This window comes from Semicossyphus pulcher, unplaced genomic scaffold, assembly GCF_022749685.1.
Source record: "Semicossyphus pulcher isolate SPU_LCO1_2020_fin unplaced genomic scaffold, fSemPul1.0.p SCAF_5, whole genome shotgun sequence".
NCBI lineage: Eukaryota > Metazoa > Chordata > Actinopteri > Labriformes > Labridae > Semicossyphus > Semicossyphus pulcher.
The window spans coordinates 11,565,073-11,580,820 of record NW_027211726.1 but is presented as its reverse complement, the minus strand read 5'-3'; the positions used below and the strand labels follow the sequence as shown (position 1 = coordinate 11,580,820).

General features: G+C 46.5%; 1 protein-coding gene across 3 annotated transcripts in view; it reads right to left on the bottom strand.

The window, feature by feature from the left end:
• ash1l (ash1 (absent, small, or homeotic)-like (Drosophila)) overlaps positions 1-14,390 on the bottom strand; it is a 32,174-nt gene extending 17,784 nt beyond the window's left edge. For 2 of the 3 annotated variants that reach the window (XM_069680899.1, XM_069680901.1), the window contains exons 1-5: positions 14,176-14,390; positions 13,180-13,276; positions 9,252-10,030; positions 3,955-8,365; positions 116-779 (exon numbers count right to left, since the gene is read on the bottom strand). In XM_069680899.1, coding sequence (XP_069537000.1) covers positions 116-779; positions 3,955-8,365; positions 9,252-9,836 — 5,660 coding nt within the window. In that variant the 5' untranslated portion in view covers positions 9,837-10,030; positions 13,180-13,276; positions 14,176-14,390. The remainder of the gene's footprint in view (positions 1-115; positions 780-3,954; positions 8,366-9,251; positions 10,031-13,179; positions 13,277-14,175) is intronic. The other variant, XM_069680900.1, reaches the window with a different exon arrangement.
• Positions 14,391-15,748: the final 1,358 nt, after the last annotated feature.

Below are 15,748 nucleotides of genomic sequence, written 5' to 3'. Positions count from 1 at the left end.
TTTATATATCAGCATTGAATACTAAAATTAATATTCCCAATTAATGTTTGTCGGTGTTCTACACCTGAGACCTGTGACAAGACTGACTGTAATAGTGTAGTGAAAATGTGCTTACCCGTGAAATTGCTGGAGCTCGTCCTGGGTAAGCCAGATTCTTCCTGTCGCAGCTTTGGGCCTGGCCGGCAGGTTGCCCAGGTTCTCCTCTCTGTCCGGCAATCGCTCCTCAGTCTCCTCTACCTCCCCGTCCTCTTCTTCCTCCTCCTCTTCCTCTTCCCCATCTCTCTCCCAGTGCTTCCTCTTCTGACCTTTTCTACGCTGGCCCTGGACTACCGACTCAATAGCATCCGTTACAGTGTCCCCCTCCCAACCTCTGCCCCCCGCTGGCCGCTCTCCCCCTCTGTCCTTGTGCCGGGTTGGATTCAACTCGACCACTGGTGGTGGGGATGGCGGCGGGGAAGGTAAAGGGTGTTTCCTGGGACGTCCGGGGCCCCTCTTCTTCACCACGTTGTTTCCTGTGCGGGCCTGTCTCTGCAGCTTCTTGGCACGCAGGATTTTGTTGACGTGGTGCAGGCTGTGCTTGGATGGCTGTGCCCGGTGGGAGTGATGGGGCAGGGAAGCATCGAGGACACAGTCCAGCGAGGGGGAGAGGCAGGAGGAGGCAGAGCCGTGGGAGTGAAACAGGGAAGGTTGGTGATGGTGCTGCTGTCGATGGTGAAGGGATCCCTCAGGCCCTTCAGGGGTCGAGAGGGCGACACCTCTCGTCTGGATACCTGATGACCCTAGTCAAAGAAAAATGAATGCTAAGTATCAAATCACACAGACACTGTTTGGTAAGATAATGAGACATGTGAACCTGCTATCTTTTTGATAATTCATTCCAAATATTAACATGAATGTCTAAAGTAGTAGTCGTAGTCTGTAGTTCAATAACATCAGTGGCAAATTACACTTTAGAGCTGAGGCAAAGACAGGTCCACAGGTAGACATTAGGGGTGTAAGACAATATCGATACACTTGAGTACTGCGATACTGTATCAATCTTCAAAAACACTGTAGGCAGGAAGAGGTAAGCATACAGTGAAGAACACAAGCTGATGAATCAGGCAGGGTCTCCCCTCAGCTTCACCCCTCTAACAATAAGTATTTAGTTAACACACAATAATATCCCTTGAATGCATGTATTTGTAAGTCTCTTTGCTATTTAAACACAGTCAATTCTCAAACATCTTCTAACCTCTCCATTTTCCTCTTCCACATTATTCTTAAACCTACATTTCACCCTCGTCTTCCATACGTTCCCCTCCCTACTCCCTATCCTGTGACACCACGATTCTCTGCTTCACTTTCCACAAATCTTACTCTCTCTTCCGCCTGTCTTTTTTCCTCATTAAAATTGTTATCCTGTGCCTTTTCATCCCTCCTCCTCATCCTCTCCCTCCTTCCTCCATTCACCCGTCCTCAGAAACCCTCATCTTCCCTCTGGATTCCGATCTCTTTTAAGTCATCTCATACGCATCCCAGTGTTCTCAGAACCTTGACCAACTAAATGAAAACTTGTGATTTCACTTAATTTAGGCTGCATTGATCATCCTTCAATTTGCTCCGCTTTCAGTTGATAAAGGAAGTGTTATTCCTTAACCCTACTGTTAAATATTACACTTTCTTTGGTACTAATTAAGAGAGTTTTAATTAAAAATTATATTCTTTGTTTTAAAAACTAGTTTTATAACTGTACAAAGTCGACCAACAACCTACTTATATGTCCGACATGAGTCCAGGCTCAGTAAAAACAGGGTGGCCTCATGTCCAAAGACTAGCCACAGTGAGATGAGGGAGCCACACATGTAACCTGAGTCACAGTGTCAGAGTGGGACAATTAAACTAATTAAGTAGCTAATCAGTGAGGGCAACTGATTTAATCATTGCCCTTCCATATTCCTAGTCCCGTGTGTGAACAGGTTGATACATGTACATGATGGAGTATCATACATGGTGTGTGAACATGGCTTACGCAAGTAACAGAAACAAACTGTATTTTCTTTGCTTGTACTACACCTTCTCTTTTATGTTACAACTTATCTTTGGCCTACTTTGCTCCCCTTTCCATCACTCTCTTTTACTCCTCTGTCAGCATGCATACATCTACTTCCATCAGTCCCCACTTGTCTTGTGTGGGAGCCCAGTCCCCACCCTTGGCCTCCTCTACCTTAATGGTGCTGTCTGTGACCGCTGGGTGACCCCATGTCCTGAGCTCTAATCCAGGATTACCCTGGCGTTGTTTGAACTGCACCATGATGCCTCAACAGGGACCTTACAGCCTCCTGTCTCACTTAGTAACATGCTGCACATAAATATTAGATAGCAAGGTGGTCAAAAGTATCGAGGCTTTGATACCATGTGTTTAAAAATTACAGTCGATTTTACATTTGATTATATCCAAAATTACCAAAGCTTAAAAAACAGATCTGCAATCTGATTTTAAACCCAAAGCTGGCGTGACTTAGAGAGCGAGAGCAGCAGTGGTCGGTTGCCCTAAAGAAGAAGTGAAGATAACAAGTGGCGCTTGGTACCACAAATTCTGTTAATCCGAGAAGTAACAGGTTATTTTCTGATTGTTTCACAGTGATTATGTTCTAAGGAACACTTCAAAACACACACTACCACACAACCCTGCAGGAAGGTGCAGAAATTTGTTTGCATGCAGCCAAAGCCGCACTTCATCCTGCCTGCATTGTGTGGCCGTTCTGTTTTGTGTGGCGCTAGGCTTTCTGTTCGCTTTGGGCTACACACATCTGCCCAATGATTGACGCCCAGAAATGTACAAATCAGAGCAAAAGCATAAGAAAATTAAAAATCAGAGACAGAGGGCAAATTATGTCTTTTATCACAGATGTGTTTGTCTGAGTCAAGTGACTCCAGTGACCAGCACATGCACAGGTTGGTCATTTCGTTCCCCTCATACAGACAAAGCAACACCACTGCTGGGCACTGCTTCTTACATCAGCATCGTTAGCTCAGCCCAGGTGCAGGGTGTACTGAAGGAGAGGACTAGGCCTCACATTGTGGGCTTTTGAGGGAAAGGTCTACTAAATATAGCATGTTAACAAAACACTCCACCCCTTTGGCTCTGGCAGGAATGCTATATCAACTGTGGCAAACTGCAGCCATCCACACTCACACAGCAGCCAGTTTAAATCATTACACATGCTTTTTTTGCCAAGCCCATAACCACTAGTAAGAGCTACCAAATGTCAGACAGCGTGTGCATCAAGAGGACTTTTTTCAATAAAACGAGTAGCCCGTTCCACTTAGTATTTTCTTTGTACAGAGGAGGGATAGCTGAGAGGGCTACAAAGACAGAACAGATCACTTTCAAGTGTTTTTGATCCATCTACAACTGAGGTGTAGATGGTTTCAGTTAGTTCAGTCACCACTTCACCATTTCTGAGAACTATGAGGGATTTCTAACAGGCTTCACTGAGCAGAGATCAAACAAGATTTGAGAGCTCCCTCGCTGTGCCACATGGCAATGTCGAAAAGAGTTATCGCTCAAATACATAGTCCTGGATTCAGTGCTGGATCTAATTGATTGCACACTGTGCCAGTTTCACCAAAACTGTGCCGAGCCATAAAGCTCATCAGACATCAGCCAATCATACTGAGCTACAGGGTTTTGGATGAAACTGCATCAGAACTATTTTTAGAAAATGAATTTGGTGCACAATTGACTCCAATAACCTTTACAAATGCTTGATTTGGGTTTCTGTGATGAGTAGCACATCAATCTTAAAAGCTTATAGAGCTACATGCTGCTATTGTAACTCGTTACGATAAAGTCAGATAGAAATAAACTATGCAGTTCCTCTCTTAATCTAAATATCACTGCAATCAATGCCGTGGGTAGCCCATTCACACAGATCAATTCTTAATTTAACTCAAACACATTTGACTTACCTAATTCTCTCCTTTCAGCTGATGTTGAGCGGTCCTTCCTCATTGGTCTGTCTATGCGGGAGAAGTTGGAGCTTTCTGCGACTACCTCAGTCTTTCTGCTCCTGCCCCCCTTCAGCGTAGTGCGTGTAAGAGCCGAGGCAAAAAGATTTGTAAGATTCGGAGTATCGTGGGCTCCGGGCTCTACATCGTCCGTGGGTGTGAGAGGCTCCTCATCCTCACTGTCTGAGCAGCCTGCTGGGTCTTCTGCCCGTCCATCTGTGAAGGGACCCTGGCCAGGTGCAACATGACCCCGTGAAAGCTTAGAGTAGTCTGCCTTAGAGCTTCCCATCCTGAACCAGGACTCTACTGGGTGGTGGCCTTTTGAGCTGCTACCCAGTGCGAGCCTGGAGGGGCCTAGACAGGACATGGAGCTCTCTTTGCGCTTGTACCTTTCTGCAGACGAGGAGGAGGAAGAAGAAGGGGAGTTGGCAGAAGTGGTAGCCGGTGGCTTGCTGGCACTGGCGCTGGAGTTATCTCGTCCAAAGCGGCATCGTTGTAAAGACTCTGCCATTCCTAAACTGCCCACTCGTTCTCCTTTCCCTGGTGCTCCGCTGTCAGAAATCCCTGCAGTAGACCGGCTCCCTGATGCTCCTCTAGCTGCTTCCTCCCTGTCTTCCTCGGCACAACGCTCTCTATGTTTGTGTCTGTGTTTGTGTTTGTGGTGCCAGTTGAAGGAAAGCTCAGAGGACATGGGTGGGAACAAGACAGGCGACCTTCCTCCTCCCAAATACTCCTGTCTGAGCAGCTTGTGTTTTTTCTTGTGAAATTTGGAGGGGTTCAGAAGGAGATGTGAAGGGTGGTGATGATGCATGTAAGACGTGGGGGGAGGAGGGGGAAAAGAGGGTGAGTGATGAGAGTGGTGAGATGGGGCTGTGTGGGGTGACTGGTGGTGTGGATGGGGATAAAGAGCACTAGCTGGAGGAAAGCCTCTGTAATAGCCCAACCCCAGGGGCCCAGAGGAGTAGGGAACGCCGTAGGAGGGGTGGTAGAAGCCTCCACTTGGGAGTGGGAATCCAAGCCCAGGTACAAAAGGAACCTCAGACATGGACTCCCTCAGTTTGGGAGGCCGCCCCCGTTTCTTCTTCATGTCTGGCTTACGAACATAGTGCAATGGGTCACAGGAGTAAGCAGGGTGGGAGTAGAAGCTGCCAAAGTTAACCCTGAAGATTGTAGGCAGGAGGTCCCTGTGTACATAATGATGCGGAGGAGGGCCACCTGTGCCACCTATGCCACCACCAGCCCTACTTCCAACCCCTGGCACTCTACTTGTTCCTGCTATGCCTATTCCGCTGCCGAGCCGGTGCCCTGTGGTACGGTGCGCTATCCGTATTTCACTTAGTCTCACAACAATCTCATCCAGCTCTGCGAGAAAGTCGGGGTCAAGCCGCCGGGAACGCAGTTGCAAGTACTTCTTCTTGCGTTTCCTTTTCTGTCTCTTTAGTTTGTCGTAGCCGGGACACCCATGGCTGCGGCGTTTACACTTGTGCTTATGTTTCTCCTTGTGTCCCAGTAAGGAGGAGGCGGGGGCTGCTGGGTGAGGTCTCCGAGGATCAGGTGATGACCTTGCCCCATGTGGTGATGGAGAGGGTGAGGGATGTTCCAAGAGCACAGCAGAGTGTCGCCGCCTGCCTCTGGAATTAAGGCCCACCCCTGGACCCATGGCTGAACCGATGACCCCTGGCATTAATAACCCACTGCCCATCCCGTGTGGCATCCCGATTGCGCCCAAGCCACCTGCACCTCCAGCTTTCTCACCACGGTCAGAGGTGCTGTTATTGTCCGTTCCAATACCGCTGTCGCTGGGCACAGTCTCCTCACTGTGTGACTCACTGACTGGTGACGGAGTGGCTTCTTTAAGCTCACTGAGGGGGGCAGGGGAGGTGGGATGGAGTGGCCTGGGAGGGGAGAGCTTATGATAATGGTAGTGCTGCCTGTAATGATGGTGGTGGTGATGGTATCCACGGCAAGATGACTTTTTCTGGGAAGCTGCTGCGGCCATAGACGATGATGTTGAGCCCAGTCCGTGGTTGCGAGGATTAGGGGCCGAAAACGTTGGGGGAGGGAAGGAGAATGTGTTGTGGCCATGATGGGGGTTAGAATAGTGAGAGTGACCTGCAAAGTGCACTGAGCCGGGCTCCACAAAGCTGGCATCGCTGATGGGACTATGGCCTCCACTAGACTGAGAGAGGGAGGGGGAGGGAAATACCTCCGAGGAGGAGAGCTGGTGGTGTTGCTGGGACTGTAACTGATGATGATGGAGAGGGGACGTGGTGTTTGGGGATAGAAAGGGGTCAGGTGGTGGTGTTGTAGCACTAGTTGATTTTGGCTTACGGCCTCTCCTTTTACCCATATATATTGTGCCCTTTTTACTGACGTTTATTTGAGGCCCTAATTTTCCCCCAAAAGAAGCAGCCAAGGAGGATAATGATTGGGTTGCAGCTTCTGAAGGGCCAACAACCCCACTGGAGGTGCTTTTAGGGGGTTCCTCTCTTGCCGGGCCTAACAAGATTTGACTGAGAATACGCTTCCTTTTCACACTCTTCATCTTATTGATCTTGCCTATAATAGTTTTCATGATAAGCTGCCCATTTCCTCTGTTGCGAAATCGTTTGTCTCCCATGTCTCCCGCCTCTGGAGCCAACGTGGGAGGTTGACCCTCCTGGGGCAAAGTAGGAGGAAGGCGCTTGGGACGTCCGCGTTTTCTAGGCATAGGTTTAGGGGGGTTCAGGTCCACCTCTGGGTGAAGAACAGGGGGGTCCTGCTCTTCTTTGGACTTCATTAAAGATGAAAAGACCTTTGAGGGGGCAAGCTTATTAGGTAGGCACCCACGGGCTGGGGCGTCAAGTGTTGGCATTTTAGACTTTGGCCTTCCCCTTTTCCGAGGCTGGGGTGGGAAAAGCTGTGACGCTGGACTTTGTGGCACAGGATTTGGTTTGACCTTATTTGGGTTGGGAGGCCTGCCAACAGGTCTTTTAACTGGCAGCGATGGCGTTTCCAAGCTTGAAGATAAAGGCAAGATGGTATTGCTCTGGTCAAAGGGACTGTCTTGACCTGTTCTTTGACTCTGCGCCTTCATAACACGGGACCAGCGGGGTTTCCTTCCCCTTCGTTTTTTAAGGGGTTTGCTGTCCTGCTCTTCTGGAGAGTCCAAGGATGAATCAGGAGAATCATCTCTTAGAGGCGTTGCTGGGCCTTCTTCACCATCTGGCTCTGGTGAAGACGACGCCCTTTGTCTTACAGGTTCAGGGGGGCTGCTAGTCCGACCAGGTCGACTACCATCCTGGTTGGGACTGCGCTTACTGGGACTAGAGCTCTTCCCCCTCTCTCCTCTCATTGACTGAGTACTGCCCCCCTTGTCTTTTCCCTCTGACTTTCCAGTTCCTGTTGGAGGGGGACATTTGGTTAAGTCTCTGGGGCTGTCTCTGTCCTGCTCCACCTCACTCGCACTGCTTTCGTCTGCCAAGGCTGGACTCTCTCGTGCATGGTGTCCTAGTGATGGAGCAGGGGAGCCCATGTGACTTACTGCACTCACCGTCCTCTGCTCAGCTGAGGCGGTGGAACTGGATAAAATGGGACATGATGATGAAGATGTGGTATGGGGCGGGCAATGACGTGACTGTGTCTTAGAAATGCTACTGTTGTCGCTGCTGCTGTCCTTTGACATTGCTGACAGGCGATTATTGCCAAAGGTTAGTGCGGGGCTGCTGCTGCGACTACTGCTGTTGCTGTTGCTGCTGTTTGTGTTGTTGCTGATGTTATTACCGCTGCTGCTACTTGCTTTCCCTGACCCTTCTGTTTCCTCCTTCCTCAGTGGAGTCATGTTGGGTGAATTTTCCATAAGACTGTCTTTGTTCCTAGAGCCATAGGGCCGACCAGGTGGTCTTGATACAGGAGGTGGAGGAGACAGGTGTACCATTCTTGAGTATGTATTCCTATTGGCCATAGCCCTGTCTCGTTGCTTGGCCGTGGGTGCCATAAAGCCTGAGTTTGGGAGAGGAGGAGCAGGGTCAATCTTTGCAGATTTGGCTGGTTTAGGGGTCTTTGAAGGTGGACAAATTGCTATGAGTTGAGCTAATTTCTCAGTGACTGTGGGTGCGCCCCAATTTTGTACACCCTTGTCCTTGTCTCTCTGACTCTCAGCGTTGTAGGTGTATTGAGGAGGTTTTAGACCGTCAAAGCTGGGTTCCTTTGACGCAGGTAGCGGTGGAGACGACGTCCGGGGGTTGGGTTGTGGAGTTGGTGTTTTCTTCCCAGAGGCATGCGTTTTGCTGTCTGGTGGAGGGCGGTGAAGGTTGAGGGGTCTCTCAGATGTGTTTGTGGATGCTTTTGTGTCTGACTTTGTATCAGACTTGCTATCTGTCTTTGGTGGACCCTGCAAAAAAAAAAAGAAGCCAAGTTATTAATAAGACCTGATGGGTAGTAACAAAAATTTATCATTAGGTTTAAGCCACACACTGCCAGCATTCTTGCTTAAAAATGATCTAATCTAAGATCAAAATATTTGGATTCCTTTTCTTTCGATCAATTAATCAATGCAGCTTTAATTCTAAATCACGCATATAGCTCAGTTTCTGACAAAGCAAATTTTAAGGTTTGTATTAAAGTCATACATTGATATTAACACGCATTTGAAAATGAAATGTGACAAAATTAAGAGCAGCAACAGTGCAGTGCTAATGCCACTGAACCTTACCACTACAACAACAGACCAGAGACAGCCCCAGCTAAAAGTACAAACAATCAATCAGAAATGGGTTTTTATTCCCCTTTATAAACTGCAATTCATTGATGGGATTTTCTGTTCAATGCTGCCTCCTGGCCATGCCCATGGGGGAAGTTACTTTCAACTCAATAACACTTCAGATCAGGGTCAGATTGGGGACAGAGCGGGAGAGCGAGAGAGAGAGGGAGGTTGTGCAGGGGAGGGGGATGGAGAGGATATGGCCGAGCGAAGACAGAGGATAGATGACACAGACAGAGGGAGATTGCAGGGGGCGGTGCATGATGAATAGAGACAGGCCAACACAGAGCACAAAGACAAAAAACAATTTATGCTCTGCTCTTTATCTGAGCAATAACATGGTGATTACTGGGTTAACGTTAGTGGACCATGTCATTACTGATGAAAGACTAATAACATTTTGAAGAACTGAGGTAGATGACTCGAGTATGAACACAAACTAAAATAATACAAACTAATAAAATTGTAAACATGCCGGCTGTAAAAATACATAAATTGACCATGTTTTCCTCCTTACCCTTTTTGATGGAGTGCTCCCATTCACTTGTGATGGTGTGGTAGTAGTGCTGTTGGGAGGAGGAGCAGAAGGAGGTGGTGTAGGAGCTTTAGCAGAGGGGGTTGATGGGGCTGGTTTGTTGATGCTGGGACTCTTCTCCTTCTCTTTTTCCCTGCCTTGTGATGGACTCTGGCTCTGAATGCCCGGCCCATCACCTGTAGCTCCTGTCCGGTTGCCACGGGCACCGCCTCCTCCGCGCCCCGTGTGCCTCACAGTGGCCCTGATGGCTGGTGGACACACGTAATTCTCCAAGATCTTAGGGGGCTTCTTCATGCGTTTTGCCTGAAGGCCAATTCTAAGCTTGACGTTGCCCTCAGACAGGCTGCTCTCTTTGATGGAGAAATGGGACTGGTCACCGCCTTCTGCTGGCCCATTCGCTCCTGCACCAGCAGAAACGGCGGCAGCTCCTTCCTTCTCTCTGTCCCTCTTCTTTTCCTCCTCTTCATCTTTCTTGCCACCCCCTCCCTCCTTCTCTCGCTCCCCTGTGGGGTTACTTGAGAGAAGAGGGGGTGGAGTTGCAGTCCCCCCCTGAATCTTCGGATCCATCAGAAATGTAGGGGGTGTGCAGGTTTATTTGAGCGATGGAGTTGTGGATACCAGGTAGAGTTTTTGTAAGGGGATGGGTTGGGGGTGAAGGGGGAAAAGGGGGAGGGGGATAACGGTGTGGGTGAAGCTCTCCTTGTGTTCAGGTGGCTTCTGTCCCTTCCTCGGCTGTCCAGCCCTCTTTCTCCGTCCTTCAACTGTAGGAGTAAAGAGAGAGTAAAGAAAAGGAGAGAGGAGAGGAGAGGGCAAACAATTCCACATTAGTCACCTCCACACAGAACATCAACCATACATTGACAGTTTTAAAGAGTACCCCGCAACTGAGAAGTGTAAAAATGTCTTTTAATGAATGATGGTGGAAAGCAGACAGAGGGCAACAATTTTTATCATCTATTTGGTTAGAGGCTGTCCTTCATTCTGTCTGGGTGACTTTTTATGGTGTGTTCGTCCTCACTGGCTATAACAATGTGTGACCTATTTACACAGCCAAGGATCTTCTGCCCGAGAAAAGTAACCTTAGGCTCAAGGACTCTGAATTGTCCACCTGAGAACTACAAAGCCCACAAAGTCCAGAATCAATAGTTAATCCCACAGTGCAGCCACATCCTTCCGAGGTGTTACGGGATAAGATGCCAAATGAGCAATCCCTTAACTTCCCTCATTAGTTGCAGTGCAACCTGTGATAGTGGCAGACTGCTCGTACTTGACGTTTGCACAGCAGCCGAGAGCAGCATGTTTCTTAATTGTGCTCCTTAGAGGACAACCCCGATTCAATGAAGTTGTCTACAGCTCCCCGTGGCCACTGAGTGATTTAATGCGGATTCGCCCCCAAGCAGGTGCTTTCTCCGGGTGAAGTCATTTGGAGGCAATTCAGAACTGTGACCTCAGCACATTGGGCCCTCTGGGAGTAGACAGAGGATCCGACTGCCTTTCCCAGCCTCCGCCAGCAGCAACTGAGAGTGAGTGATAGAGCGTCAACGTGCCGGCGGTTTCTCTGCGCCCTACATTAGCGGAGAGCACTAAAGGAGCCACTTAATGGAGCCTCAGGAAAGTCATACAAGTCGTCACATCAGTAAAGTGTCGGAGGAAGAGAAAAAAACATATCTGCCCTGCACAGAGTCTTAGACCATGTTTGTTTTGGATTATGACTCTGGAAAACAGTAGTAGAGATTTTTTGTTGAACCACACAATAATCACAGCCTGATTTTTGGAGTCTGGACCGTCATTCCCCCACGCCCTCTTCTCCATGTTTACTTCAATTACTCACTCCATTTCGCCTCAAAACTGCAGACTCCCCCTCGCTACACATACCACACTCAAATCACACCTCCCTCTTTTCTTTAACACTCCATCAATCTCTGTGTGCTTTCACCATTTTCTTAGAGCTTTTCCGTCCTCTTCCTGTCTCTATTTCGCAAACTTGGAAAGCAGTAGTAACAGCACACAAACTAAAGTCACTGTGTTCCTGCTTTAATCCAAAACACATTTCATCCACCGCCACCCCCCCAACTCTGCTCCCTGTGTCCTTCTCTCGCGGTGACAAATGTTCCCCTCATTCTTTTATACTAAACACTTACAGATACACAAGCCGCTTCCGCTGCCTGACAGCAGCTATGCCAAAAATAAGCCACTGTAGTACCTAACTCTGTTAGAGGCTGCTGACACAAGTCTAGAGAAAAACCTCCTGGAGTGTCAAAACATTCCTCTCAACTCTAACAAGTGAAGCCAGCTCATTTACTGACACTTGTTCTCTTGTAAATGATCCGGGAATTGCTTTATGATTTGTGCTTGAAAAGCCTTATCACTTAAGAATATCATTTTCATGTTCTGTTTTGAAGTAATTCATTAACCAAGCAGTTAAAACGACCATCTATCGATACATCTTCTCCTACTTTGTTTTGATTCCAGGTCTTTAAAAACCATAAAATCTCTGTTCATTTTACATTAAATAGTTTCCAAAAGTAATAAAGCTTTACGACAATAGAGACAGAGAACCGATTATCTGCAGGTACACACATCTTGTGGGTCATCAGTGATAGTTGACAGGGATTATTGTTGTATCAGTTTATACATAATTTTTCAAGACAATCCTACACAGTGTGCCTTTTATTTTTCATTATTATTCTCATTTTTAAATGTGTTTGTATAAGTTGAGATACTTTTCTTAAACAGCACCCTACACTGCAGTCATTTAAGTTTTAAAGTCATATTGCAAAACAGAATAAGAGCACTTAAGGTGTCGTAGACAGCTATCAGTCATTCCTGTTCATTGCTTTTACTTTCAGAGTGATAACTAAGAGTTAAACCAAAGAGACAGGTATATAAAGTGAGAGCAAATGTTAGAAATTAAAATGAAAAACAGAGAAATCAATAATCAATATCAGGCCAGCGAGCTAAGACGAGGCAGAGCAGGCAGGAACGTAGTAAACAACTTCCCGCGCCCCCTCCCATTTCTTTCCCCTTACTCCCTCCCTCCTTTCACTCCCTCCTCACTTTTGCACACGTTGTTCATAACTGCTGATTTCCCCTTGGCCATAGCAATACTATCCAACCCGCCCACCCCCCCCTCATTCACATGAGGGCTGGCGTCTGCCCTATGAGCACCGTGTCATTTCCAGGGCTTTTACTCCATCGGTATTAGTGTGGAGCCGTGATCGGGGGGTAGCAGCCAAATTCCTTTAGTAGTAGTATCATCCAATAGCGGAAGTACTGAAATATAACAGCGTCTTTAAACGAAAGAGGCTGTAATGTTTAAACCCCGAAGATTTAACGAACTGCAGGAGAGGAGTGCAATAGACCGGACGGGAACGACAGGTGTCATTCAGACCAGTAGTACCATGCAAACATCCTCATTCTGCAGCAGACCAGGGAAGTGTTTTTAACCGCCTTAAATACAGTACACACAATTTGAATATACAGTTTTAATTAAGTACACTTTCCCTCAAGTTATGCAGAAAAAAGTGGTTGACTAACGGATGGCTGAACAAACCAAATAACGTTGTCTGCTTTCGGTTTCCTGTACAGTCAACACTGCCCCTCATGGGAATAACTCATGAGTCTGTGAACGCATCACCTTTAATTTTCACTTCAAGTGTTCAAATTGAGTCAGCAAATTCATCCCTGTTGTTTAGTCATGTCTAAATCGAAAGGAAATCCGGCCTTCAGAGACATGCTTGCAGTTTCTAAACGGCAATGCGTGCAGTCGATAAATAATTTTTCAAGCATGTACTCGTGTGTAAACATTTCCTGAAGGGACTGACAAATCGGCAGTGAGCAAACTGATTCAGTGAGTCTACACTGATATGTCAACAGCAACAAGAAATCTATTTATATCCTATTCACTCACCTCTGTAAATGTCCAGAAACGGTGCTCACATTATTTGGCTGGGTCCTCCCTGCGTGTGTATCAACGTGGTGGCCACATTTTTTTTATCTTCCAAGCGCTGGATTGCCAAAACCAAAACATGAGGGGAAAATGTCAAACTCGGACTGTATTAACATTGTTGATATAAGATACAAATACAGTGCATGTGCCATTAGCTTGAGCGTCAATCTGAAAAGAATAGTCAATCCCTAGTATTCAAATTACATAACAAATATTTGAGCTGTTGTGACAAGGTAATAATCTTGAACGCAGCGTTACAGAAATCAGTGTGAATGCACGCGCAGCTTTTGACTACAGATAACATGTGATTGGTAACCTTGCCACAACCAAAACACTAAGTTGCAATGGTGTAAGCGAAATGCCAGCATATAAAGCATCCCCCAAATTATACTTCTGTTGTGTAAGGTTAACTACAAAGTAATGGGGAAGGAGTTGGCGCTTAATATAACCCATACATTGCAAAGGGGTTTTGTTTATTTTGTAACAAGCTACCATTTGTCCAATAATAGACAGCTTCTGCTAACGTAACATTTTGTATCAATGGCACTGGCAGCGGCTAACTAGCATCTATCAGGAGCCAGTTTGAGGACGATTTCAGGCTAATTTCATCTTCCTTATACCGCATTTAGGCAGCAAAACATTAGCAAACACCTACACCTTTTAAACTATTTGTGTAAACCGAGTGAATATATGAGACAACCCCGGACAAGTGATGCACATAATCTTACATCTCCGTCACATTCTCGTAGGCGCTCGTGTTACTACATCTCAGCTACAACGGCTAACGATGCGCGAGCAAGTCAGCTAAACCAGGAAAATATTCCAACGGTCGGTTCAACTGCAAACGCGCAATTTAAATCGACTGAGATACACGCGCAAAAAAATGTGGCGAAATATATTCCAGTGGTATAGAATAACAGATGCAGCGCCGTGTAGGTTATTAAAAAAAACACTAACTGTCAACAAAATGGCGGCTGCGTTGAATCAACAGAGACCCGAAATGGATCTCCCTCTATTTCTTCTTCTTCGGTGCTTAAATCCTTTTTTCCTTACAGCAACTGGTATCCGTAATATCTCCCAAGACTCTCCGAAATCCGTTCCGAGACACCGTTAGCTGGGCCTGGATGTGTCAGCACGGGCCTCGCTCGTTAATCGGGCCTCCATGTCTGCTCAGCCCGTATCGCTACTGTGTCAGTACAACACGGGCATTCTCAGTCCCAGAGAGGAGGGGAGGGAGAGGAGAGGAGAGCAGAGGAGAGGAGGGAGGGGAGGAGGGCGGAAGGGAGAGGAGGAGAGAAGAGGGGAGAGCAGAGGAGAGCAAATGTCGGTTGTACGCGTTTGTTGCGGTCGCTCGTCGTTGAAATAAATGACTGTGTTTCATTGTTTTACCATTTTCGTTAGCCGTTGAAAGCTGTGTTTAAGGCAGGTCGAGGGTGTGTTCACTGGTATGCAACGGTCAACTGTCAAACCGCCGGTGCTGCCTGCGTTCAGCTGCTACAGAGACCAGTGTCAACATAACGTTACAGTACAGGAACAGTAGAGACAGCAGCAGGCAACGGGAGCCCTTTAACCTATAAATAAATAATCCTGTGAGCTAAAATAATAACATACATTTGCAGTGATACTGTTTCTTTAGCTGTCATTGTTTTTGTTGATGGTGGAATTAGCATCTGCCTTTCTTAAATTGCGGTGATGTGTTTTTTGTTTTGAGAATTGTGTTGTTTCTATTTTTATGTTGAATGGCTTGTGCTTCTTTGCCTTCTAACATCTTGGCCCCCAAGTTAGAAATAAGTGTTTCAACTTTAACATATCATCGTTTTGATTTTTGCTTTGTTTTGTTTTAGCTCTGTGTCTGATAATCCATTAATAAAATCAATCAATAAAAAAAATAGCAATATGAAGGTGTCAACATGGTAATTTGGCATTATTTCAGATTGATTTAAAAGAATATAAAGAGTTAAATTGTTGTTGAAAAAGAGAAAGTCACAAGTTACTCCAGGTGCAAAGGGACATTATGTCTTTAACTTGCTTGTTTTGTCCAACCAACAGTCCTAAACCCCACAAATACTCAATTTGCAACGATTTTTGCTGAATAACAATTTTAGAGTGTTAATCAGTTATCAAAATTGGTGATAACAGCACTATAACACATCAATCAATGATTTTTACTGGCTGCATTGAGCCTAACTGTAATATACTGTAGGTGTGCAGATTATATTGGAGTTGTCACCCTGATATACAACTCTGTATTCCCCATGTACTGTCATATTCAGGTAAACTTTTCTATTGTATTCTCTTCTACCGAGATCATATCCTTCATCTATTATGCAGTTACAAAGGGGCTGAAAACAAAATGCAACAGGTACACAGAAAAGCCTCACATATGCACTCGGTGGAATAAAGCTGCCGCGTTAACCCCGCTGATTATTTAACAGATCGGTTGAAAAAGCTATAAAATAGCTGCAATAAATATAAAGAGTCCGCCTCGGGGATAAAAGGAGGTGCAGAGGGTGCGGATCACAGGGTTAGG